Genomic DNA, 25627 nt, shown 5'->3' on the forward strand with positions numbered 1-25627 from the left:
AAAATAATTATTATTCTGCATTTATTACCACAAAATTATTTTTCTGTACTTTGAATTAAAAAAAATCCAGCTACATTAAACAAAACGACATTTTATGTACTAAAATGATTAAATGTAAAGCATAAAATAATTTATTTTATTTTCGAAAAAATTAAGTCTATATTTGCTTTTTAATTCAAAAAGGATATTACAAATTTTAAAATGAAATAATAAATATGTGTTATTTTTAGACATCGTTTTAACATTAAATAGATACACCTATATGTTTCCTAATGAATAAGATGTCATTTAATATAACATTATTTTTTATAGGGTTCTATTTTAAGTCCCTCTATTATTTTCTATGGGACGGTGTTGCAGTACCAGTAGTTGGCCATACGTGGTGCTAGACTTACTCCTGCTGTGAGGTGGAGTATATTTAGTACTCTTTCGAGTCCTTTTTGGATGTAGTAACTTTAGAAGGGCAGTTTGTTAATACTGATGGGCTAATTCATCTGTGGATTGGGATCCTGTCCCCCCTAAGCCCCTCATTAGTCCTCCCTAAACTACAGCTCCTCTCTGCTCAGCTCAGATATCTCTACTCAGCTCAGTGCCAGAGAGCTCCTCTCTGCTCCAGACAGCTCCTCTCTGCTGAAGTGACAGACAGCTCCTCTCTGCTCAGCTCAGTGCCAGAGAGCTCCTCTCTGCTCAGCGCCAGAGAGCTCCTCTCTGCTCAGCTCAGTGCCAGACAGCTCCTCTCTGCTGAAGTGACAGACAGCTCCTCTCTGCTCAGCTCAGTGCCAGAGAGCTCCTCTCTGCTCAGTTCAGTGCCAGAGAGCTCGTCTCTGCTCAGCTCAGAGCCAGAGAGCTCCTCTCTGCTAAGCTCAGTGCCAGAGAGCTCCTCTCTGCTCAGCTGAGTGCCAAAGAGCTCCTCTCCGCTCAGCTCAGTGCCAGAGAGCTCCTCTCTGCTCAGCTGAGTGCCAGAGAGCTCCTCTCTGCTCAGCGCAGTGCCTGAGAGCTCCTCTCTGCTCAGCTCAGTGCCAGAGAGCTCCTCTCTGCTCAGCTCAGTGACAGACAGCTCCTCTCTGCTGAAGTGACAGACAGCTCCTCTCTGCTCAGCTCAGTGCCAGAGAGCTCCTCTCTGCTCAGCGCCAGAGAGCTCCTCTCTGCTCAGCTCAGTGCCAGACAGCTCCTCTCTGCTCAGTTCAGTGCCAGAGAGCTCCTCTCTGCTCAGCGCCAGACAGCTCCTCTCTGCTCAGCTCAGTGCCAGACAGCTCCTCTCTGCTTAGCTCAGTGCCAGACAGCTCCTCTCTGCTCAGCTCAGTGCCAGACAGCTCCTCTCTCCTCGGCTCAGTGCCAGAGAGCTCCTCTCTGCTCAGCTCAGTGCCAGAGAGCTCCTCTCTGCTGAAGTGACAGACAGCTCCTCTCTGCTCAGCTCAGTGCCAGACAACTCCTCTCTGCTCAGCTCAGTGCCAGAGAGCTCGTCTCTGCTCAGCTCAGAGCCAGAGAGCTCCTCTCTGCTCAGCTCAGAGCCAGAGAGCTCCTCTCTGCTCAGCTGAGTGCCAAAGAGCTCCTCTCCGCTCAGCTCAGTGCCAGAGAGCTCCTCTCTGCTCAGCTGAGTGCCAGAGAGCTCCTCTCTGCTCAGCGCAGTGCCAGAGAGCTCCTCTATGCTCAGCTCAGTGCCAGAGAGCTCCTCTCTGCTCAGCTCAGTGCCAGAGAGCTCCTCTCTGCTCATCTCAGTGCCAGAGAGCTCCTCTCCTCTCTGCCCAGCTCAGAGCCAGAGAGTTCCTCTCTGCTCAGCTCAGTGCCAGAGAGCTCCTCTCTGCTCAGCTCAGTGCCAGAGAGCTGCTCTCTGCTCAGCGCAGTGCCAGACAGCTCCTCTCTGCTCAGCTCAGTGCCAGAGAGCTCCTCTCTGCTCAGCTCAGTGCCAGACAGGTCATCTCTGCTTAGCTCAGTGCCAGACAGCTCCTCTCTGCTCAGCTCAGTGCCAGACAGCCCCTCTCTGCTCAGCTCAGTGCCAGAGAGCTCCTCTCTGCTCAGCTCAGTGCCAGAGAGCTCCTCTCTGCTCAGCTGAGTGCAGGAGAGCTCCTCTCTGCTCAGCGCAGTGCCAGAGAGCTCCTCTCTGCTAAGCTCAGTGCCAGAGAGCTCCTCTCTGCTCAGCGCAGTGCCAGAGAGCGGCTCTCTGCTCAGCTCAGTGCCAGACAGCTCCTCTCTGCTCAGCTCAGTGCCAGAGAGCTCCTCTCTGCTCAGTGCCAGAGAGCTCCTCTCTGCTCAGCTGAGTGCCAGAGAGCTCCTCTCTGCTCAGCTCAGTGCCAGACAGCTCCTCTCTGCTCAGCTCAGATATCTCTACTCAGCTCAGTTCCAGACGGCTCCTCTCTGCTCAGCTCAGATATCTCTACTCAGCTCAGTGCCAGACAGCTCCTCTCTGCTCAGCTCAGTGCCAGAGAGCTCCTCTCTGCTCCAGCCTCAGATATCTCTACTCAGCTCAGTGCCAGAGAGCTCCTCTCTGCTCAGCTCAGTGCCAGAGAGCTCCTCTCTGCTCAGATCAGTGCCAGAGAGCTCCTCTCTGCTCAGCTCAGTGCCAGAGAGCTCCTCTCTGCTGAAGTGACAGACAGCTCCTCTCTGCTCAGCGCAGTGCCAGAGAGCTCCTCTCTGCTGAAGTGACAGACAGCTCCTCTCTGCTCAGCTCAGTGCCAGAGAGCTCCTCTCTGCTCCAGCCTCAGATATCTCTACTCAGCTCAGTGACAGACAGCTCCTCTCTGCTCAGCTTAGTGCCAGAGAGATCCTCTCTGCTCAGCTCAGTGCCAGAGAGCTCCTCTCTGCTCAGCTCAGTGCCAGAGATCTCCTCTCTGCTCAGCTCAGTGCCAGACAGCTCCTCTCTGCTCAGCTCAGTGCCAGAGAGCTCCTCTCTGCTCAGTTCAGTGCCAGACAGCTCTTCTCTGCTCAGCTCAGTGCCAGACAGCTCCTCTCTGCTCAGCTCAGTGCCAGACAGCTCCTCTCTGCTCATCTCAGTGCCAGAGAGATCCTCTCTGCTCAGCTCAGTGCCAGAGAGCTCCTCTCTGCTGAAGTGACAGACAGCTCCTCTCTGCTCAGCTCAGTGCCAGAGAGCTCCTCTCTGCTGAAGTGACAGACAGCTCCTCTCTGCTCAGCTCAGTGCCAGAGAGCTCCTCTCTGCTCAGCTCAGTGCCAGAGAGCTCCTCTCTGCTCAGCTCAGTGCCAGACAGCTCCTCTCTGCTCAGCTCAGATCCAGAGAGCTCCTCTCTGCTCAGCTCAGTGCCAGAGAGCTCCTCTCTGTTCAGCTCAGTGCCAGACAGCTCCTCTCTGTTCAACTCAGTGCCAGAGAGCTCCTCTCTGCTCAGCTCAGTGCCAGAGAGCTCCTCTCTGCTGAAGTGACAGACAGCTCCTCTCTGCTCAGCTCAGTGCCAGAGAGCTCCTCTCTGCTCAGCTCAGTGCCAGAGAGCTCCTCTCTGCTCATCTCAGTGCCAGACAGTTCCTCTCTGCTCAGCTGAGTGCCAGAGAGCTCCTCTCTGCTGAAGTGACAGACAGCTCCTCTCTGCTCAGCTCAGTGCCAGAGAGCTCCTCTCTGCTCAGCTCAGTGCCAGAGAGCTCCTCTCTGCTCAGCTCAGTGCCAGAGAGCTCCTCTCTGCTCCAGCCTCAGATATCTCTACTCAGCTCAGTGCCAGAGAGCTCCTCTCTGCTCAGCTCAGTGCCAGAGAGCTCCTCTCTGCTCAGCTCAGTGCCAGAGAGCTCCTCTCTGCTCAGCTCAGTGCCAGACAGCTCCTCTCTGCTCAGCTCAGTGCCAGACAGCTCCTCTCTGCTCCGCTCAGTGCCAGAGAGCTCCTCTCTGCTCAGCTCAGTGCCAGACAGCTCCTCTCTGCTCAGCTCAGTGCCAGAGAGCTCCTCTCTGCTCAGTTCAGTGCCAGAGAGCTCCTCTCTGCTCAGCTCAGTGCCAGAGAGCTCCTCTCTGCTCAGGTCAGTGCCAGAGAGCTCCTCTCTGCTCAGCTCAGTGCCAGACAGCTCCTCTCTGCTCAGCTCAGTGCCAGACAGCTCCTCTCTGCTCAGCTCAGTGCCAGACAGCTCCTCTCTGCTCAGCTCAGTGCCAGAGAGCTCCTCTCTGCTCAGCTCAGTGCCAGACAGCTCCTCTCTGCTCAGCTCAGATATATCTACTCAGCTCAGTGCCAGACAGCTCCTCTCTTCTCAGCTCAGATATATCTACTCAGCTCAGTGCCAGACAGCTCCTCTCTGCTTAGCTCAGTGCCAGACAGCTCCTCTCTGCTCTGCTCAGATATATCTACTCAGCTCAGTGCCAGACAGCTCCTCTCTGCTCAGCTCAGATATATCTACTCAGCTCAGTGCCAGACAGCTCCTCTCTGCTCAGCTCAGTGTCAGACAGCTCCTCTCTGCTTAGCTCAGTGCCAGACAGCTCCTCTCTGCTCAGCTCAGTGCCAGAGAGCTCCTCTCTGCTCAGCTCAGTGCCAGAGAGCTTCTCTCTGCTCAGCTCAGTGCCAGAGAGCTCCTCTCTGCTCAGCTCAGTGCCAGACAGCTCCTCTCTGCTCAGCTCAGTGCCAGAGAGCTCCTCTCTGCTCAGCTCAGTGCCAGAGAGCTCCTCTCTGCTGAAGTGACAGACAACTCCTCTCTGCTCAGTTCAGTGCCAGACAGCTCCTCTCTGCTCAGCTCAGTGCCAGACAGCTCCTCTCTGCTCAGCTCAGATATATCTACTCAGCTCAGTGCCAGACAGCTCCTCTCTGCTTAGCTCAGTGCCAGACAGCTCCTCTCTGCTCAGCTCAGATATATCTACTCAGCTCAGTGCCAGACAGCTCCTCTCTGCTCAGCTCAGATATATCTACTCAGCTCAGTGCCAGACAGTTCCTCTCTGCTCAGCTCAGTGTCAGACAGCTCCTCTCTGCTTAGCTCAGTGCCAGACAGCTCCTCTCTGCTCAGCTCAGTGCCAGACAGCTCCTCTCTGCTCAGCTCAGTGCCAGAGAGCTCCTCTCTGCTCAGCTCAGTGCCAGACAGCTCCTCTCTGCTCAGCTGAGTGCCAGAGAGCTCCTCTCCGCTCAGCTCAGTGCCAGAGAGCTCCTCTCTGCTCAGATCAGTGCCAGACAGCTCCTCTCTGCTCAGCGCCAGACAGCTCCTCTCTGCTCAGCTCAGTGCCAGAGAGCTCCTCTCTGCTCAGCTCAGTGCCAGACAGCTCCTCTCTGCTCAGCTCAGTGCCAGACAACTCCTCTCTACTCAGCTCAGTTCCAGACAGCTCCTCTCTGCTTAGCTCAGTGCCAGACAGCTCCTCTCTGCTCAGCTCAGATATATCTACTCAGCTCAGTGCCAGACAGATCCTCTCTGCTCAGCTCAGTGTCAGACAGCTCCTCTCTGCTCAGCTCAGTGCCAGACAGCTCCTCTCTGCTCAGCTCAGTGCCAGAGAGCTCCTCTCTGCTCAGCTCAGTGCCAGACAGCACCTCTCTGCTCAGCTCAGTGCCAGAGAGCTCCTCTCTGCTCAGCTCAGTGCCAGACAGCTCCTCTCTGCTCAGCTCAGTGCCAGAGTGCTCCTCTCTGCTCAGCTCAGTGCCAGAGAGCTCCTCTCTGCTCAGCTCAGTGCCAGAGAGCTCCTCTCTGCTCAGCTCAGGCGCAGACAGTGCGGGTCAGGGATGAGGAACAGGATCAGCAGGAGCTGGATATTGCCAAGTGTGTCCTTGAAGGTATTGGTGAAGGGAGGAGCGCAGAGTAGAACCTGGAGCCCAACTGAGGAGGGACTGGGGTAAAAGAGGCACAGCTGACAGTGCCTGCTGTAAAGCATCATATTCACTCACTTGCAGAAGCAGCGAGGCAGGGGTCACTCATTGAAATGAGAATCACAACCCAGCCTCAGTCCACCCCCTTTCAGCATCGCTCCAGTAAAGCACCACTGAAGGACTTCCCCATTCATGACCCCAGAATTCTCCATCACCCTCCCTGAATCGACTCTTCCACTCTGGGACAGGGCAGGACAGAGAAAGAGCGAAAGGGCAGGGATGACAGAGACAGAGTGAAAGGACAGGCATGAAAGAGACAGAGTGAAAGGACAGGGATGAAAGAGACAGAGTAAAAGGACAGGGATGACAGAGACAGGGTGAAAGGACAGGGATGAAAGAGACAGAGTGAAAGGACAGGGATGACAGAGACAGAGTGAAAGGACAGGGATGACAGAGACAGAGTGAAAGGACAGGGATGACAGAGACAGAGTGAAAGGACAGGGATGACAGAGACAGAGAGAAAGGACAGAGGATGACAGAGACAGAGTGAAAGGACAGGGATGACAGAGACGGAGTGAAAGGACAGGGATGACAGAGACAGAGTGAAAGGGCAGGGATGACAAAGACAGAGTGAAAGGGCAGGGATGACAGAGACAGAGTGAAAGGACAGGGATGAAAGAGACAGAGTAAAAGGACAGGGATGACAGAGACAGGGTGAAAGGACAGGGATGAAAGAGACAGAGTGAAAGGACAGGGATGACAGAGACAGAGTGAAAGGACAGGGATGACAGAGACAGAGTGAAAGGACAGGGATGACAGAGACAGAGAGAAAGGACAGAGGATGACAGAGACAGAGTGAAAGGACAGGGATGACAGAGACAGAGTGAAAGGACAGGGATGACAGAGACAGAGTGAAAGGGCAGGGATGACAAAGACAGAGTGAAAGGGCAGGGATGACAGAGACAGAGTGAAAGGGCAGGGATTACAGAGACAGAGTGAAAGGACAGGTATGGCAGAGACAGAGTAAAAGGACAGGGATGACAGAGACAGAGTGAAAGGACAGGGATGACAGAGTGAAAGAACAGGGATGAAAGAGACAGAGTGAAAGGACAGGGATGAAAGAGACAGAGTGAAAGGACAGGGATGACAGAGACAGAGTGAAAGGACAGGGATGACAAAGACAGAGTGAAAGGACAGGGATGACAGAGACAGAGAGAAAGAACAGGGATGAAAGAGACAGAGTGAAAGGGCAGGGATGAAAGAGACAGAGTGAAAGGGCAGGGATGACAGAGACAGAGTGAAAGGGCAGGGATGACAGAGACAGAGCGAAAGGGCAGGGATGACAGAGACAGAGTGAAAGGGCAGGGATGACAGAGACCGAGTGAAAGGACAGGGATGGCAGAGACAGAGTGAAAGGGCAGGGATGACAGGGACAGAGTGAAAGGGCAGGGATGAGAGAGACAGAGTGGAAGGGCAGGGATGAAAGAGACAGAGTGAAAGGACAGGGATGACAGAGACAGAGTGAAAGGGCAGGGATGACAGAGACCGAGTGAAAGGACAGGGATGACAGAGACAGAGTGAAAGGACAGGGATGAAGAGACAGAGTGAAAGGACAGGGATGACAAAGACAGAGTGAAAGGACAGGGATGACAGAGACAGAGAGAAAGAACAGGGATGAAAGAGACAGAGTGAAAGGGCAGGGATGAAAGAGACAGAGTGAAAGGGCAGGGATGACAGAGACAGAGTGAAAGGGCAGGGATGACAAAGACAGAGTGAAAGGGCAGGGATGACAAAGACAGAGTGAAAGGACAGGGATCACAGAGACAGAGTGAAAGGGCAGGGATGAAAGAGACAGAGTGAAAGGACAGGGATGAAGAGACAGAGCGAAAGGGCAGGGATGACAGAGACAGAGTGAAAGGACAGGGATGACAGAGACAGAGTGAAAGGGCAGGGATGACAGAGACCGAGTGAAAGGACAGGGATGACAGAGACAGAGTGAAAGGGCAGGGATGACAGAGACAGAGAGAAAGGACAGGGATGACAGAGACAGAGTGAAAGGACAGGGATGACAGAGACAGAGTGAAAGGGCAGAGGATGACAGAGACAGAGTGAAAGGACAGGGATGAAAGAGACAGAGTGAAGGACAGGGATGACAGAGACAGAGTGAAAGGGCAGGGATGACAAAGACAGAGTGAAAGGACAGGGATGGCAGAGACAGAGTGAAAGGACAGGGATGACAGAGACAGAGTGAAAGGACAGGTATGACAGAAACAGAGTGAAAGGACAGGTATGACAGAGTGAAAGGACAGGTATGACAGAAACAGAGTGAAAGGACAGGTATGACGGCTCACACAGACAAAGGACTTGAACTTGCCTCTAAGAATCATCTGACAAGAAAAGAAGGGAAGCCCCACAACTACAGCCCCGTGCTTGGCAGCCTCTCTCAAGCCACTGATATACCACAGCCCCTTGTATACTCAGTGCTTGGTGGCCTCTCTCAAGAGACTGATATACCACAGCCCCTTGTATACTCAGTGCTTGGTGGCCTCTCTCAAGCCACTGATATACCACACCCCATAGTATACTCAGTGGTTTGTAGTCTCTCTCAAGCCACTGATCTACCACAGCCCATTGTATACTCAGTGCTTGGTAGTCTCACTCATATACCACAGCCCACTGTATACTCAGTGCTTGGTGGTCTCACTAATATACCACAGCCCACTGTATACTCAGTGCTTGGTAGCCTCACTGATATACCACAGCCCACTGTATACTCAGTGCTTGGTGGTCTCACTAATATACCACAGCCCACTGTATACTCAGTACTTGGTAGCCTCACTGATGTACCACAGCCCATTGTATACTCAGTGCTTGGTAGCCTCACTGATGTACCACAGCCGTTGTATACTCAGTGCTTGGTAGCCTCACTGATGTACCACAGCCGTTGTATACTCAGTGCTTGGTGGCCTCACTCATATACCACAGCCCATTGTATACTCAGTGCTTGGTAGCCTCACTCATATACCACAGCCCATTGTATACTCAGTGCTTGGTAGCCTCACTGATATACCACAGCCCATTGTATACTCAGTGCTTGGTAGCCTCACTGATATACCACAGCCCATTGTATACTCGGTGCTTGGTGCCCTCACTGATATACCACAGCCCATTGTATACTCAGTGCTTGGTAGCCTCACTGATATACCACAGCCCATTGTATACTCGGTGCTTGGTGCCCTCACTGATATACCACAGCCCATTGTATACTCAGTGCTTGGTAGCCTCACTGATATACCACAGCCCATTGTATACTCGGTGCTTGGTGCCCTCACTGATATACCACAGCCCACTGTATACTCAGTGCTTGGTGGTCTCACTCATATACCACAGCCCACTGTATACTCAGTGCTTGGTAGCCTCACTCATATACCACAGCCCATTGTATACTCAGTGCTTGGTAGCCTCACTCATATACCACAGCCCGTTGTATACTCAGTGCTTGGTAGCCTCACTCATATACCACAGCCCGTTGTATACTCAGTGCTTGGTAGCCTCACTCATATACCACAGTCCATTGTATACTCAGTGCTTGGTAGCCTCACTCATATACCACAGCCCGTTGTATACTCAGTGCTTGGTAGCCTCACTCATATACCACAGCCCGTTGTATACTCAGTGCTTGGTAGCCTCACTGATATACCACAGTCCATTGTATACTCAGTGCTTGGTAGCCTCACTCATATACCACAGCCCGTTGTATACTCAGTGCTTGGTAGCCTCACTCATATACCACAGTCCATTGTATACTCAGTGCTCGGTAGCCTCACTGATATACCACAGCCCACTGTATACTCAGTGCTTGGTAGCCTCACTCATATACAACAGCCCGTTGTATACTCAGTGCTTGGTAACCTCACTGATGTACCACAGCCCATTGTATACTCAGTGCTTGGTAGCCTCACTCATATACCACAGTCCATTGTATACTCAGTGCTTGGGAGCCTCACTGATATACCACAGCCCGTTGTATACTCAGTGCTCGGTAGCCTCACTGATATACCACAGCCCATTGTATACTCAGTGCTTGGTAGCCTCACTGATATACCACAGCCCACTGTATACTCAGTGCTTGGTAGCCTCACTGATATACCATAGCCCATTGTATACTCAGTGCTTGGTAGCCTCACTCATATACCACAGCCCACTGTATACTCAGTGCTTGGTAGCCTCACTGATATACCACAGCCCATTGTATACTCAGTGCTTGGTAGCCTCACTGATATACCACAGCCCATTGTATACTCAGTGCTTGGTAACCTCACTCATATACCACAGCCCATTGTATACTCAGTGCTTGGTGGCCTCACTGATATACCACAGCCCATTGTATACTCAGTGCTTGGTAGCCTCACTCATATACCACAGCCCATTGTATACTCAGTGCTTGGTGGCCTCACTGATATACCACAGCCCACTGTATACTCAGTGCTTGGTAGCCTCACTGATATACCACAGCCCATTGTATACTCAGTGCTTGGTAGCCTCACTCATATACCACAGCCCATTGTATACTCAGTGCTTGGTGGCCTCACTGATATACCACAGCCCACTGTATACTCAGTGCTTGGTAGCCTCACTGATATACCACAGCCCACTGTATACTCAGTGCTTGGTAGCCTCACTGATATACCACAGCCCACTGTATACTCAGTGCTTGGTAGCCTCACTCATATACCACAGCCCACTGTATACTCAGTGCTTGGTGGTCTCACTAATATACCACAGCCCATTGTATACTCAGTGCTTGGTGGCCTCACTGATATACCACAGCCCATTGTATACTCAGTGCTTGGTAGCCTCACTGATATAACACAGCCCACTGTATACTCAGTGCTTGGTAGCCTCACTCATATACCACAGCCCACTGTATACTCAGTGCTTGGTGGTCTCACTAATATACCACAGCCCATTGTATACTCAGTGCTTGGTAGCCTCACTGATATACCACAGCCCACTGTATACTCAGTGCTTGGTAGCCTCACTCATATACCACAGCCCACTGTATACTCAGTGCTCTGTAGCCTCACTGATATACCACAGCCCACTGTATACTCAGTGCTTGGTAGCCTCACTGATATACCACAGCCCATTGTATACTCAGTGCTTGGTGGTCTCACTGATATACCACAGCCCATTGTATACTCAGTGCTTGGTGGTCTCACTCATATACCACAGCCCACTGTATACTCAGTGCTTGGTGGTCTCACTAATATACCACAGCCCATTGTATACTCAGTGCTTGGTGGCCTCACTGATATACCACAGCCCATTGTATACTCAGTGCTTGGTAGCCTCACTGATATACCACAGCCCACTGTATACTCAGTGCTTGGTGGTCGCACTGATATACCACAGCCCACTGTATACTCAGTGCTTGGTAGCCTCACTCATATACCACAGCCCATTGTATACTCAGTGCTTGGTAGCCTCACTCATATACCACAGCCCATTGTATACTCAGTGCTCGGTAGCCTCACTGATATACCACAGCCCACTGTATACTCAGTGCTTGGTAGCCTCACTGATATACCACAGCCCATTGTATACTCAGTGCTTGGTGGTCTCACTGATATACCACAGCCCATTGTATACTCAGTGCTTGGTGGTCTCACTCATATACCACAGCCCACTGTATACTCAGTGCTTGGGAGCCTCACTCATCTACCACAGCCCGTTGTATACTCAGTGCTTGGTAGCCTCACTGATATACCACAGCCCATTGTATACTCAGTGCTTGGTAGCCTCACTGATATACCACAGCCCATTGTATACTCAGTGCTTGGTAACCTCACTGATATACCACAGCCCATTGTATACTCAGTGCTTGGTGGTCTCACTGATATACCACAGCCCATTGTATACTCAGTGCTTGGTGGTCTCACTCATATACCACAGCCCACTGTATACTCAGTGCTTGGGAGCCTCACTCATCTACCACAGCCCGTTGTATACTCAGTGCTTGGTAGCCTCACTGATATACCACAGCCCACTGTATACTCAGTGGTCGGTAGCCTCACTGATATACCACAGCCCACTGTATACTCAGTGCTTGGTGGTCTCACTGATATACCACAGCCCATTGTATACTCAGTGCTTGGTGGTCTCACTCATATACCACAGCCCACTGTATACTCAGTGCTTGGTAGCCTCACTGATATACCACAGCCCATTGTATACTCAGTGCTTGGTAACCTCACTGATGTACCACATCCCGTTGTATACTCAGTGCTTGGGAGCCTCACTGATATACCACAGCCAACTGTATACTCAGTGCTTGGTAGCCTCACTCATATACCACAGTCCATTGTATACTCAGTGCTCGGTAGCCTCACTGATATACCACAGCCCACTGTATACTCAGTGCTTGGTAGCCTCACTCATATACCACAGCCCGTTGTATACTCAGTGCTTGGTAGCCTCACTCATATACCACAGTCCATTGTATACTCAGTGCTTGGGAGCCTCACTGATATACCACAGCCCGTTGCATACTCAGTGCTCGGTAGCCTCACTGATATACCACAGCCCACTGTATACTCAGTGCTTGGTAGCCTCACTGATATACCACAGCCCACTGTATACTCAGTGCTTGGTAGCCTCACTGATATACCACAGCCCCTTGTATACTCAGTACTTGGTAACCTCACTCATATACCACAGGCCATTGTATACTCAGTGCTTGGTGGTCTCACTAATATACCACAGCCCATTGTATACTCAGTGCTTGGTGGCCTCACTGATATACCACAGCCCATTGTATACTCAGTGCTTGGGAGCCTCACTGATATACCACAGCCCACTGTATACTCAGTGCTTGGTAGCCTCACCGATATACCACAGCCCATTGTATACTCAGTGCTTGGTAGCCTCACTGATATACCACAGCCCACTGTATACTCAGTGCTTGGTAGCCTCACTCATATACCACAGGCCATTGTATACTCAGTGCTTGGTGGCCTCACTGATATACCACAGCCCATTGTATACTCAGTGCTTGGTGGCCTCACTGATATACCACAGCCCACTGTATACTCAGTGCTTGGTGGTCTCACTAATATACCACAGCCCATTGTATACTCAGTGCTTGGTAGCCTCACTGATATACCACAGCCCACTGTATACTCAGTGCTTGGTAGCCTCACTCATATACCACAGGCCATTGTATACTCAGTGCTTGGTGGCCTCACTGATATACCACAGCCCATTGTATACTCAGTGCTTGGTGGCCTCACTGATATACCACAGCCCACTGTATACTCAGTGCTTGGTGGTCTCACTAATATACCACAGCCCATTGTATACTCAGTGCTTGGTAGCCTCACTGATATACCACAGCCCACTGTATACTCAGTGCTTGGTGGTCGCACTGATATACCACAGCCCATTGTATACTCAGTGCTTGGTGGCCTCACTGATATACCACAGCCCCTTGTATACTCAGTGCTTGGTAGCCTCACTGATATACCACAGCCCATTGTATACTCAGTGCTCGGTAGCCTCACTGATATACCAGAGCCCATGGTATACTCAGTGCTCGGTAGCCTCACTGATATACCACAGCCCACTGTATACTCAGTGCTTGGTAGCCTCACTCATATACCACAGCCCGTTGTATACTCAGTGCTTGGTAGCCTCACTCATATACCACAGTCCATTGTATACTCAGTGCTTGGGAGCCTCACTGATATACCACAGCCCGTTGTATACTCAGTGCTCGGTAGCCTCACTGATATACCACAGCCCACTGTATACTCAGTGCTTGGTAGCCTCACTGATATACCACAGCCCACTGTATACTCAGTGCTTGGTAGCCTCACTGATATACCACAGCCCCTTGTATACTCAGTGCTTGGTAACCTCACTCATATACCACAGGCCATTGTATACTCAGTGCTTGGTGGTCTCACTAATATACCACAGCCCATTGTATACTCAGTGCTTGGTGGCCTCACTGATATACCACAGCCCATTGTATACTCAGTGCTTGGGAGCCTCACTGATATACCACAGCCCACTGTATACTCAGTGCTTGGTAGCCTCACCGATATACCACAGCCCATTGTATACTCAGTGCTTGGTAGCCTCACTGATATACCACAGCCCACTGTATACTCAGTGCTTGGTAGCCTCACTCATATACCACAGGCCATTGTATACTCAGTGCTTGGTGGCCTCACTGATATACCACAGCCCATTGTATACTCAGTGCTTGGTGGCCTCACTGATATACCACAGCCCACTGTATACTCAGTGCTTGGTGGTCTCACTAATATACCACAGCCCATTGTATACTCAGTGCTTGGTAGCCTCACTGATATACCACAGCCCACTGTATACTCAGTGCTTGGTAGCCTCACTCATATACCACAGGCCATTGTATACTCAGTGCTTGGTGGCCTCACTGATATACCACAGCCCATTGTATACTCAGTGCTTGGTGGCCTCACTGATATACCACAGCCCACTGTATACTCAGTGCTTGGTGGTCTCACTAATATACCACAGCCCATTGTATACTCAGTGCTTGGTAGCCTCACTGATATACCACAGCCCACTGTATACTCAGTGCTTGGTGGTCGCACTGATATACCACAGCCCATTGTATACTCAGTGCTTGGTGGCCTCACTGATATACCACAGCCCCTTGTATACTCAGTGCTTGGTAGCCTCACTGATATACCACAGCCCATTGTATACTCAGTGCTCGGTAGCCTCACTGATATACCACAGCCCATTGTATACTCAGTGCTCGGTAGCCTCACTGATATACCACAGCCCCTTGTATACTCAGTGCTTGGTAACCTCACTCATATACCACAGGCCATTGTATACTCAGTGCTTGGTGGTCTCACTAATATACCACAGCCCATTGTATACTCAGTTCTTGGTGGCCTCACTGATATACCACAGCCCATTGTATACTCAGTGCTTGGGAGCCTCACTGATATACCACAGCCCACTGTATACTCAGTGCTTGGTAGCCTCACCGATATACCACAGCCCATTGTATACTCAGTGCTTGGTAGCCTCACTGATATACCACAGCCCACTGTATACTCAGTGCTTGGTAGCCTCACTCATATACCACAGGCCATTGTATACTCAGTGCTTGGTGGCCTCACTGATATACCACAGCCCATTGTATACTCAGTGCTTGGTGGCCTCACTGATATACCACAGCCCACTGTATACTCAGTGCTTGGTGGTCTCACTAATATACCACAGCCCATTGTATACTCAGTGCTTGGTAGCCTCACTGATATACCACAGCCCACTGTATACTCAGTGCTTGGTAGCCTCACTCATATACCACAGGCCATTGTATACTCAGTGCTTGGTGGCCTCACTGATATACCACAGCCCATTGTATACTCAGTGCTTGGTAGCCTCACTGATATACCACAGCCCACTGTATACTCAGTGCTTGGTGGTCGCACTGATATACCACAGCCCATTGTATACTCAGTGCTTGGTGGCCTCACTGATATACCACAGCCCCTTGTATACTCAGTGCTTGGTAGCCTCACTGATATACCACAGCCCCTTGTATACTCAGTGCTTGGTAGCCTCACTGATATACCACAGCCCACTGTATACTCAGTGCTCGGTAGCCTCACTGATATACCACAGCCCACTGTATACTCAGTGCTTGGTGGCCTCACTGATATACCACAGCCCACTGTATACTCAGTGCTTGGTGGCCTCACTCATATACCACAGCCCACTGTATACTCAGTGCTTGGGAGCCTCACTCATATACCACAGCCCACTGTATACTCAGTGCTTGGTAGCCTCACTGATATACCACAGCCCATGGTATACTCAGTGCTTGGTAACCTCACTGATGTACCACAGCCCCTTGTATACTCAGTGCTTGGTAGCCTCACTGATATACCACAGCCCATTGTATACTTAGTGCTTGGTAGCCTCACTGATATACCACAGCCCATTGTATACTCAGTGCTTGGTAGCCTCACTCATATACCACAGCCCATTGTATACTCAGTGCTTGGTGGCCTCACTCATATACCACAGCCCATTGTATACTCAGTGCTTGGTAGCCTCACTGATATACCACAGCCCCTTGTATACTCAGTGCTTGGTAGCCTCACTGATATACCACAGCCCATTGTATACTCAGTGCTTGGTGGCCTCACTCATATACCACAGCCCATTGTATACTCAGTGCTTGGTAGCCTCACTGATATACCACAGCCCCTTGTATACTCAGTGCTTGGTAGCCTCACTGATATACCACAGCCCATTGTATACTCAGTGCTCTGTAGCCTCACTGATATACCACAGCCCATTGTATACTCAGTGCTTGGTGGCCTCACTCATATACCACAGCCCACTGTATACTCAGTGCTTGGTAGCCTCACTGATATACCACAGCCCCTTGTATACTCAGTGCTTGGTAGCCTCACTGATATACCACAGCCCATTGTATACTTAGTGCTTGGTAGCCTCACTCATATACCACAGCCCACTGTATACTCAGTGCTTGGTAGCCTCACTCATATACCACAGGCCATTGTATACTCAGTGCTTGGTAGCCTCACTCATATACCACAGCCCATTGTATACTCAGTGCTTGGTAGCCTCACTCATATACCACAGCCCATTGTATACTCAGTGCTCTGTAGCCTCACTGATATACCACAGCCCACTGTATACTCAGTGCTTGGTAGCCTCACTGATATACCACAGCCCACTGTATACTCAGTGCTTGGTAGCCTCACTGATATACCACAGCCCACTGTATACTCAGTGCTTGGTAGCCTCACTGATATACCATAGCCCATTGTATACTCAGTGCTTGGTAGCCTCACTCATATACCACAGCCCACTGTATACTCAGTGCTTGGTAGCCTCACTCATATACCACAGGCCATTGTATACTCAGTGCTTGGTAGCCTCACTGATATACCACAGCCCACTGTATACTCAGTGCTTGGTGGCCTCACTGATATACCACAGCCCATTGTATACTCAGTGCTTGGTAGCCTCACTGATATACCACAGCCCATTGTATACTCGGTGCTTGGTGCCCTCACTGATATACCACAGCCCACTGTATACTCAGTGCTTGGTGGTCTCACTCATATACCACAGCCCACTGTATACTCAGTGCTTGGTGGTCTCACTCATATACCACAGCCCACTGTATACTCAGTGCTTGGTAGCCTCACTGATATACCACAGCCCACTGTATACTCAGTGCTTGGTAGCCTCACTGATATACCATAGCCCATTGTATACTCAGTGCTTGGTAGCCTCACTCATATACCACAGCCCACTGTATACTCAGTGCTTGGTAGCCTCACTCATATACCACAGGCCATTGTATACTCAGTGCTTGGTAGCCTCACTGATATACCACAGCCCACTGTATACTCAGTGCTTGGTGGCCTCACTGATATACCACAGCCCATTGTATACTCAGTGCTTGGTGGCCTCACTCATATACCACAGCCCACTGTATACTCAGTGCTTGGTGGTCGCACTGATATACCACAGCCCGTTGTATACTCAGTGCTCGGTAGCCTCACTGATATACCACAGCCCACTGTATACTCAGTGCTTGGTAGCCTCACTGATATACCACAGCCCCTTGTATACTCAGTGCTTGGTGGCCTCACTGATATACCACAGCCCATTGTATACTCAGTGCTTGGTGGCCTCACTGATATACCACAGCCCACTGTATACTCAGTGCTTGGTAGCCTCACTGATATACCACAGCCCACTGTATACTCAGTGCTTGGTAGCCTCACTGATATACCACAGCCCACTGTATACTCAGTGCTTGGTAGCCTCACTCATATACCACAGGCCATTGTATACTCAGTGCTTGGGAGCCTCACTCATATACCACAGCCCCTTGTATACTCAGTGCTCTGTAGCCTCACTGATATACCACAGCCCACTGTATACTCAGTGCTTGGTGGCCTCACTGATATACCACAGCCCCTTGTATACTCAGTGCTTGGTAGCCTCACTCATATACCACAGTCCATTGTATACTCAGTGCTTGGGAGCCTCACTGATATACCACAGCCCGTTGTATACTCAGTGCTTGGTAGCCTCACTCATATACCACAGTCCATTGTATACTCAGTGCTTGGTGGCCTCACTGATATACCACAGCCCATTGTATACTCAGTGCTTGGTAGCCTCACTCATATACCACAGGCCATTGTATACTCAGTGCTTGGGAGCCTCACTCATATACCACAGCCCACTGTATACTCAGTGCTTGGTGGCCTCACTGATATACCACAGCCCCTTGTATACTCAGTGCTTGGTAGCCTCACTGATATACCACAGCCCCTTGTATACTCAGTGCTTGGTAGCCTCACTCATATACCACAGCCCCTTGTATACTCAGTGCTTGGTGGCCTCACTGATATACCACAGCCCCTTGTATACTCAGTGCTTGGTAGCCTCACTGATATACCACAGCCCCTTGTATACTCAGTGCTTGGTAGCCTCACTGATATACCACAGCCCCTTGTATACTCAGTGCTTGGTGGCCTCACTGATATACCACAGTCCATTGTATACTCGGTGCTCGGTGGTATCACTGATATACCACAGCCCATTGTATACTCAGTGCTTGGTAGCCTCACTCATATACCACAGCCCCTTGTATACTCAGTGCTTGGTAGCCTCACTGATATACCACAGCCCGTTGTATACTCAGTGCTTGGTGGTCGCACTGATATACCACAGCCCATTGTATACTCAGTGCTTGGTAGCCTCACTCATATACCACAGCCCCTTGTATACTCAGTGCTTGGTAGCCTCACTGATATACCACAGTCCATTGTATACTCGGTGCTCGGTGGTATCACTGATATACCACAGCCCATTGTATACTCAGTGCTTGGTAGCCTCACTGATATACCACAGCCCACTGTATACTCAGTGCTTGGTAGCCTCACTGATATACCACAGCCCGTTGTATACTCAGTGCTTGGTAACCTCACTCATATACCACAGCCCACTGTATACTCAGTGCTTGGTGGCCTCACTGATATACCACAGCCCCTTGTATACTCAGTGCTTGGTAGCCTCACTGATATACCACAGCCCCTTGTATACTCAGTGCTTGGTAGCCTCACTGATATACCACAGCCCACTGTATACTCAGTGCTTGGTAGCCTCACTCATATACCACAGCCCCTTGTATACTCAGTGCTTGGTAGCCTCACTGATATACCACAGCCCATTGTATACTTAGTGCTTTCTACCCTACAAGGGCACTGCTGCCACACCATGGCCCACAGTACTCACAGTGCTTTGTATCCTCTCAGGGCACTGTTATGACACCACCGCCCACAAAACACCTGTCTGTAGGCAGCGCGCTCACAGCACAATCCATGGTATACTCAGTTTTTCAATCATCCAGTGTCATGGAGCACCACGCATCTTCCTCGAAGCTGGTCTAGGAAGGCACAGTTAATCTCAGCTAAGCAGCCATTCAGAGTGGCTGAAACATGGAGCCCAATTGTTATTGGGGGAAATTTAGCCAATCACCAGATTGTTACGATCCTGGGCAACTTTAAGATGTGTTCATACATTTTTGGAGGCTGAGCAGTGAACAGGTGCCAACAATGAGCCACGTCAGCAGAGCATCGACAAGGAAATATCCGCTCCACCCACCTCAATGTGAAGCGGGCAGGTCTCAAAGCATGGATGTGTCTCCAGCCCTGCCGCAAGTGGAGATGGTATTCACCTGCACCCCCACACATGAATCAGTAAGTGATGGTACCTCCCACTCACAAAATCAAACAAAACCAACTTACCTTGAACGTTTCTCCTCGAGTAGACAACCCAAGCGACAGCAGCGACCAGTCCAACACCCACCAGGGCTCCAATGACCACTCCGATAATGACCCCCATCGGAGGAGATTTCTCTTCTGTGGGACAGAGATGGACAGGAGCAGAGTTACAGGCCAGAAATCACTTTAAAGATGAGATTTAAGATGCAGTATCACTAAGAACTGCCAGAAAAGTCTGATCCTACAACAGCCCGAGGTACTCTCAGTGCTCTGTAACCCTTCGCACTGCACTCCTATCACACCACAACACAATCCACGGTATACTCACTGCTTTGTAGCGTTTCAGGGACACAACTATCACATCACAATCCACGGTATACTCGCTGCTCCGTAGCCTTCCAGGCGGCACTAGTGTCTCACCATAGTCTGTTAGGATGGGTATATACGATGTCGATGTATGCCAAGATATGTGCATACCCGACAATGGCAACACCAATAAACGTAATGTCAATGTATGCCATAATCTAAAACCAGGCAAAAGTGTCGATACCAGTAGAAACAATGTCATTGTATGTTCATACCAGTGGATACAATGTCAATGTACGCCATGTTCTAAGTAAGCATTACTATGTCAATATCAGTAAAAACAAAATTGATGTACGCTATGACAATTGTCCGCACAATACTGAGGATATCATTAAACATGCTATCAATGGCTGCCACATTAAGTGTCATTTGTAACAGTCCCTGAGGTCCTCAAACCACGCCTATCGAGTGACCTGTCACAGTTCAGAGGTGGGTCTCCCTTAGCCCAAAGACAAACGTGCACCCAGGGAAAACCCCGATCAATCCCACAGATATTTGCACCACAAACAGGTCAGAGGAAATTGGACCAAATAAAAACACATTTGGCCAGAGGCGTGCGTTCCTCACAAAGCTAGATGTGACATGTAGATAGAAACGCTCAGGCAATCAGGACACAACATGCACACCACACGCAGTGATCACGTGCTCCTCACAGCAGACATCTGGATACATACACACGGGCCACACTAGCTCTAACCGTGGTCGAGAGCCATCTGTGTCCCTTATGAGATGTCCAAACTGGTTATTTACGACTAAGATGCTTTTTCAAGAATGCAAAATTGGTTTATTGCATCTCATGTGATGTATATACTGTGGGCCGAAACTTTGTACAGTGAGAGACTTTTTTCAAACGTACTCTGTCGATACTCTCCCTGCGCTGCGTTTAATTAAACCACCTTGATCCTGTTTTGCCAAACGTCTCTTGTCTTTTTATTTCTTTAAGGTAAATTCATATCCAAGCAACAAGTCCACAGTAAACTCACTGCTTTGTAGCTTCCCAAGCGGGACTAGTATCTCACCACAGCCCATCGTTTACTCTACACTTTATAACCTGCCTCATAGCACTGCACACAACGCTTTCTACCCTCTCAAGGCACTGCTGTGACTACAGCCCGCACTGTACCCAGCAGTGCCCTGAGAGAGACCTCACGGCACTATCACTCCACAGCCCATGATACTCACCGCGCTTTGTGGCCTTCCTCAGGACACTGTCAAAAACACAACTGCCACGATTTACTCAGCACTTTCTAGATTTCCACAAAGCAGTGCACTTGGCACTTTGTTCCCTTCTCACACCTGAGCCCTAGTATAAATCATGCTCTGGAATGGACCACAAGGCAGGATCACAACACAAACCCCAGTATACTGCAGCCTTTTACGTGGCGCGGCCATCACACCACAGCCCACAGTATACACAGTGCTTTGTACCCTCCGCTGGGCACTGCAATTACTAAAGCACCGAGTGTACTTAGCAGTACCCTGGAAGAAGCCACAAAGCACTATCACAACACAGCCCACAGTACACTCAGCGCTTTACATCCCTCGAGGTTATAACATTCCTCTCAGGGCGCTGCTCTCACCAGAGCCCACATTATACCCAGCAGTGCCCGGAGAGAGGCCACACAGACTATCACCCACAGCCCATGTTACACTCTGAGCTTTGTAGCCTTCCTCAGGACACTCTTAAACCACCACTGGCAGCGCTTTACCACTGCACTTGGCACTTTGTACCCTCTCACACCTAAGCCCCCAGTACACACAGTGCCCTGGGTTGGGCTACAAAGCACCGTCACAGCCCTTTCATTTAGCGCTCTTACCTGTGGACTTGGCAGCTTGAAAGCTCGAGTGTATTAAGGGCTCCAAGCTCTACTCTAGTGGTGTGTAATGTCGTTTATCTTGTTTTAAGGGGCCTCTCCCTGGCTTCCACTGTCCCTAGAAGTACACACATTTCTAAGCAGTTTGTTGTCGCTCCTGGTAGTATCTCTTCTATCATCGCCCACAAAAGAACTAGGACTGCAGTATCTGGGAGACATAGTAAGGATGGATGGTGTGATGTTGTGTCTCACTCGTATTCTCTTCCTGTTTCTTTAATTATTCCTTCATGTTTCATTTAGTTCCATGCTGTAATTCTATATTCTGGAATGTTCACTGAATTGCGAGTCAGTTGACTCTGAGCGTTTGTGGCTGAGGTTTGAATAAACCAACGCTAAAGATAACTTGCTTCCAGTTTATTTATTTATTCAATCTAAGACACCACATAAATTGGCTACGATTGGAGAAAGAAAACTAACCTCAACACAAATGATGAATCGAAGCTGAACGTCTCTCCTCCAGCGGCTGAAATATCCAAGTGAAGCGTAGTCTTCCTAGCGGCGGAATATCGGAAAATAACTCATGTGTCTTTTGAGTTAATGGTGAGGAGTATGGCGGGAGGAATTTATTTTTAATTGAGAAACTGCGAAGACTTAGAGGGAGAAGAGAAGGGAAAGGACCGTTGCGCGAGAGGAAATCGACGTTATGACCGCGCGCTCTACTGCGTGTCAGTGACGTATCTCTGCGTTTCACTGAAGAGGCACGCATTGTGACGTTTATTCTCCTAAGCCTTTCGGTCTGAATTCTCTCACGGCGTTTCAGAAGGATTAACCCTGCGGTTCAGTGACGACACTGATATTGTCACAGTGGACAGTATTTGAAGTGCAGCTTGGAAAGGAAACGTTTGTAAAAGCATTTCGGCTTCGATCTTTAAGCAACATAATTTGCCTGAAATATAAGCAGAGAAAAAAAAAAAAGGGAAATGTTTATAAAATCCTTTACTTATAAATAAAATATATAAATATTTCTGACTTTCCTTATAAAAAAAATTAATTAAAATAAACTTTCGTTTATTTTTGAACGGAATTTTACACAAAAAAAAAGAAAACTTAAAAAAAAGAAGAAAAAGAGATACTTTTAAACTTGAAAAATAATTTATAAATTTCTGGAACATGCAAAACATTACACAGCCAGCTTTTTTTCTAACCAGTCCTGGTGAACCTAATGTAAAATGGAAAAAATGGAGAAAAAAAAATTGCAAATTATGCAAGAGTTTGTGGCACAAATTTAAGTGCAGAGCGAAAACATTCTTTACTTTTGCACTGTTTGGGTGGAGAGGGTCAAGAAGTTTTAGAACATCTACCTCAACTTAATGCAGCTGAACAAAGAAATTTAAATGAATATGAAATTGCTATTGTTCAACTTGATCGGCATTACTTACCAAGACTTAGCATGATTATGGAGAGGTATCATTTTGGTTTAAGGGAACAAAAGAAGGATGAGACAGTTGAAGAATATGTTTCTGTCTTAAGGAAATTGGCCTCTTCGTGCAATTTTGGACAAACTTTAGATGAGAGGATTAGAGACCAATTTGTTTTGAGATGTGCGCATGACAACATAAGAAAAGAGTTGTGGTTAAAAGATGAACCTCCTCTTGATGAAGTTTTAGTTATTGCAAAGCAGGTTGAGCATATGACTAAATGTGTTGAAGAATTAAAAGGAGAAAAAGACAAGACATCTACTGTGGAAACAAAAAGTGAATCTAAGGTGGAAGAAGCTGTTTGTCAAGTAAAAAAAAAAACTAATGTTAGTGTGGAGAAACAAACTTCAATGCCATTTGTTCCAAATACAAATTCAGGAAATAGATTTTCTTGTTTCAGGTGTGGGCAGTTTAATCATTTAGCTAATTCATCTAATTGCCCTGCACTAAAAACTTTGTGCAACACATGTGGTAAGAGAGGGCATTTTGCAAAATTTTGTAGGTCCAAAATGTTTAGTGGTGAGACTTCAACTAAAAAATGGTCACAACCTCATGTGAAAACTGTTACTTTTCAGGTTAATAGTGAAAAAATCATCTAGTTTCTGTTGAAAATGTAATGATCAACTTAAAATTTCATTCTTGTTCGCATATTTCTATGATTGATGAGGGGGTGTTTATAGAAAATTATAAGAGTAAAGTTAAGTTATTTAAGTGTGATGTTGCACCATTGGGTTATGGAGATAAACCTATCAAAATGTTGGGTTATTTCATGGCGAAACTTGAATTGGGTAGTCGTATGACAGTTGGGAAGATATATGTGACAAAGAAAGGTGATTCTTTGTTGAGTTGGTTACATCAACGTGAACTTGGGGTCCAACTCAATCCTAATGCATCTCCTCAAGTCATAGTTCAAGAAGTATGTGACATGTCTGCTATGTTTTCTGACAAATTTCCAGATGTTTTTAAAGAAAATTTAGGATGTTTGAAGGGATACAAACATCATATTAAATTAAGGGAACATGCTGTTCCTGTTGTAGCAAAAGTAAGAATAATTCCTTTATCTCAACAAGCTAGTGTTCAGAAAGAAATTGAAAAACTTGTTAAGAACGAAATTATTGAATCTGTTGAGGCAACGGAATGGTTGGCACCAGTCGTTATCGCTAAGAAAACGAAAAATGAGATTTGTTCATGTATTGATTTACGTGCTTTAAATAAGGAGGTGGTTGTAGATCGTTTCCCTCTCCCTAACATTGATAAAATGGTTGGTACACTTGAGGGTGCAAAATACTTTACCACTCTAGACTTGGCTTCCGCCTATCACCAGGTGGAATTAGATGTTGTATCTCAAGATTTGACTGCTTTTATTACACCTATGGGAACTTTCAAATTCAGGAGGATGCCTTTTGGCCTCGTATCGGCGGCCTCAGTATTTCAACGTATCATGTCTAATATTCTAAAAGGTCTTAAGGGAGTGAAATGGTATCAGGATGACCTTTTGATCTATGGCAAGAACATTCAGGAGCATAATTCCCGTGTGTGTGCTGTTTTGGAACGTTTGAGTAGTGCAGGCATGTCTTTAAAAAAAGAAAAATGTAAATTTGGATTAGAAGAGGTAAATTATCTTGGTCATCAAGGTGTGTTTCCACCGAAGGAATTAGTTGACTCCATTGATAGGGTTAAGGAGCCTGTTAACAAAGATGAATTACTTTCCTTTCTTGGTATGGTAGAATTTTATGGGAAGTTCATAACAAACTTTGCAGAAAAATCATTTAATCTAAGGAAGTTAACGGCTAAAAGTGTCACTTATGAGTGGTCCTCTGACTGTAAGCAAGAGTTTGAGTGCATAAAGAATGAATTAAAAAAAGCTCCTTCTCTGCATGCTTTTGTTCCTGGTCTTCCTACTTATATGTTTACTGATGCGAGTGAAAAGGGACTTGGTTGTGTACTTCTTCAAAGGAAGGAGGCAAAAGAAGTTTTGATTTGTTGTTCTTCCAGGTGTCTCAGAGGGTCTGAATTAAATTATTCAGTAATTGAAAGAGAGTCTTTGGTGATCTATTGGGCACTAAGGAAGTTTAAAAATTTGATTTGGGGTACCAAGCTTGAAGTATTTTCTGATCATAAGCCTTTGAAAGAAGTGTTCTTGAAAAAAGGTTTAGATGCTATTTCTTCAAGAATTAGAAGGTGGATTATTTCCCTGCAGGAATTTGATTTTGAAGTACAATATATTCCTGGGGTTGCAAACAAATCTGCGGATTGTTTGTCAAGATTAGTTGACAGTGAGTGTGGTGTTGAGGAGGTTGAGTATGATGCGGAGGAGGTTATTTATTTTTTTTTAAAACCTTTATTCGTATTAAAAGGATATATAAATCTGGGCTTACAACCAAATTGGCCGGCCACAATACGGAAATCGGGCAAAA

General features: G+C 48.2%; 1 protein-coding gene across 1 annotated transcript in view; it reads right to left on the minus strand.

Moving 5' to 3' along the window:
* LOC144754136 (class I histocompatibility antigen, Gogo-OKO alpha chain-like) overlaps positions 1 to 25627 on the minus strand; it is a 261240-nt gene that overhangs the window by 43194 nt on the left and 192419 nt on the right. The window contains exon 5 of the mRNA XM_078641713.1: positions 19577 to 19690. Coding sequence (XP_078497839.1) covers positions 19577 to 19690 — 114 coding nt within the window. The remainder of the gene's footprint in view (positions 1 to 19576; positions 19691 to 25627) is intronic.

This window comes from Lissotriton helveticus, chromosome 5_1 (genome assembly GCF_964261635.1).
Source record: "Lissotriton helveticus chromosome 5_1, aLisHel1.1, whole genome shotgun sequence".
NCBI lineage: Eukaryota > Metazoa > Chordata > Amphibia > Caudata > Salamandridae > Lissotriton > Lissotriton helveticus.